At 32.3% G+C, this 1,953-nt stretch overlaps 1 protein-coding gene across 1 annotated transcript in view; it reads left to right on the top strand.

Annotated features, from left to right (window-relative positions):
* The window catches only part of HECTD1 (HECT domain E3 ubiquitin protein ligase 1), a 94,644-nt gene that overhangs the window by 43,513 nt on the left and 49,178 nt on the right, over positions 1–1,953 (top strand). Inside the window, exons 13-14 of the mRNA XM_017537597.2 lie at positions 576–839; positions 938–1,014. Of these exons, the coding sequence (XP_017393086.1) occupies positions 576–839; positions 938–1,014 (341 nt within the window). The remainder of the gene's footprint in view (positions 1–575; positions 840–937; positions 1,015–1,953) is intronic.

The following is a 1,953-nucleotide window of genomic DNA, read 5'->3' as shown; positions in this document are numbered from 1 at the left end:
TGTTGGTCAGGCTGGTCTCAAACTTCTGACCTCAGGTGATCCACCCGCCTCAGCCTCCCAAAGTGCTGGGATTACAGGTGTGAGCCACCGTGCCCAGCCTGTCACAGTATTTAAAAAAAATATTTGTTTCTTTATTCTTCAATATTAATTTCTTTTGTGTCAGCAGAGAAAAATTACTATGCCATGAAAATATTGCATAAATGTCTTTTTACTGCATGGGGCAAGGAACAACACTAGAGTTACTTTTTAAAAAATATATTTTACAAATATAGGTACTTTTCTTTTTTTTTTTTTTTTTTTTTTGAGACATTGCCTCACTCTGTCTCCCAGGCTAGAAAGCAGTGGTGTGATCATAGCTCATTGCAGCCTCAAACTTATGAGCTCAAGTGATCATCTCACCTTAGCTTCCTAAGTGTCTGGACTACAGATGCATACCACCATGCCTGGCTAATATTTCCAGTTTCTAATTTAGTTTTTTTTTAAATCCATATTTTAATAGGTATTTTTTTTAAAGAGAAAATACATTTAATATTTGAGAGAAATAAGATTTTAAATCAAGTATTTTGTCTTTATAGAAAGCCGAAGTGAATTCTTAGAGAAGTTACAAAGAGCTCGAGGCCAAGTAAAGCCATCCACTTCAAGTCAGCCTATACTCTCAGCACCAGGACCCACTAAACTCACAGTAGGAAATTGGTCACTGACATGTTTGAAAGAAGGAGAAATTGCTATTCATAATTCTGATGGTCAGCAAGCTACAATATTGAAAGAAGATTTACCTGGTTTTGTATTTGAATCTAATAGAGGAACCAAACATTCATTTACTGCAGAAACTTCCCTGGGTAAGTATGTAGATACGTAAGCTTAGCAGGTAAAAATAAATGAATATGTTAAACCATAATAAAGTATATCCTGTGAATGTTCTTTTTTTCCTCCCAAGGTTCAGAGTTTGTGACTGGCTGGACTGGCAAAAGAGGCAGAAAACTGAAATCTAAGTTAGAAAAAACAAAGCAAAAGGTATATCTGTTGGATGTGTTTTATTCTTGTCTTTTATACTGACTTGGTGAATTTTCAGTGGTAAAGTATAAGCACTGAAAAAAATTAAGTCATAGAACATAAGCAACCCTAATATAACATATTTTTAGTTTTACTATTTTCTGTGTTCATTTTCTTATTTACATATAATTTTTACATATATATAAAACACCAACATTAAAACAGAATCAAAATAGATATTAATATGAAACAAATAGAATTTAAATTGACTTATTAATGGCACAAAAAATTTCAACTCGCTGAAATTATTATAAATGATAGTAATATTTTTAGTTTACAGTGGGATTGAGAATGACTATTATGTTTTACAGTCTGGATTTAATACCTTGTGATACAGCAACTTAACTGCCTGGTTCTAAATTCAGATTATTTTGATGCTTAGATTAATGGCTATCTCAGCTGAAATTATTACTCAAGAAGATACAGTAGCAGATGCGTTATTCACTGATATTTTAATGCTATTCATCAAGTTTGCATTGTTATTTTAAAATATGGCCAGTATATTTCCATGTTTATTAATTGTTCTTGCATTTTTTTTTCATTTTTAGAAAAAGAATTAAGATAATCTCATAGTTAGTTTCAACATTTTCTGGTGACTAGCATGTTGATTTTACCTATAATGGTAATATAAAATAGGATTTTTAAAAATTTGTTTTGTTTTGAAACAGTCTCTCTATGTTGCCCAGGCTAGTCAGAAACACCTGAGCTCAAGTAATCCTGCCTCAGGCTCCCAAGTAGCTGGGACTGCAGGCATATGTCATTATGCCTGGTTCCAAGATAGTTTTTAAATACAGTATGCAAAGAATGCTTGTATGTGATTGGGATTAGGGGAGAGTTCTTGTGTTTTTATGGCTTTGACCAGAGAAATTGTAATAATGGTGTTTCTTTTTTTTTTTTTTA

This window comes from Cebus imitator, unplaced genomic scaffold (assembly GCF_001604975.1).
Source record: "Cebus imitator isolate Cc_AM_T3 unplaced genomic scaffold, Cebus_imitator-1.0 Scaffold104, whole genome shotgun sequence".
Taxonomy (NCBI): domain Eukaryota; kingdom Metazoa; phylum Chordata; class Mammalia; order Primates; family Cebidae; genus Cebus; species Cebus imitator.
The sequence above is the reverse complement of the archived record's forward strand: the minus strand, read 5'-3'. Positions and strand labels throughout refer to the sequence as shown.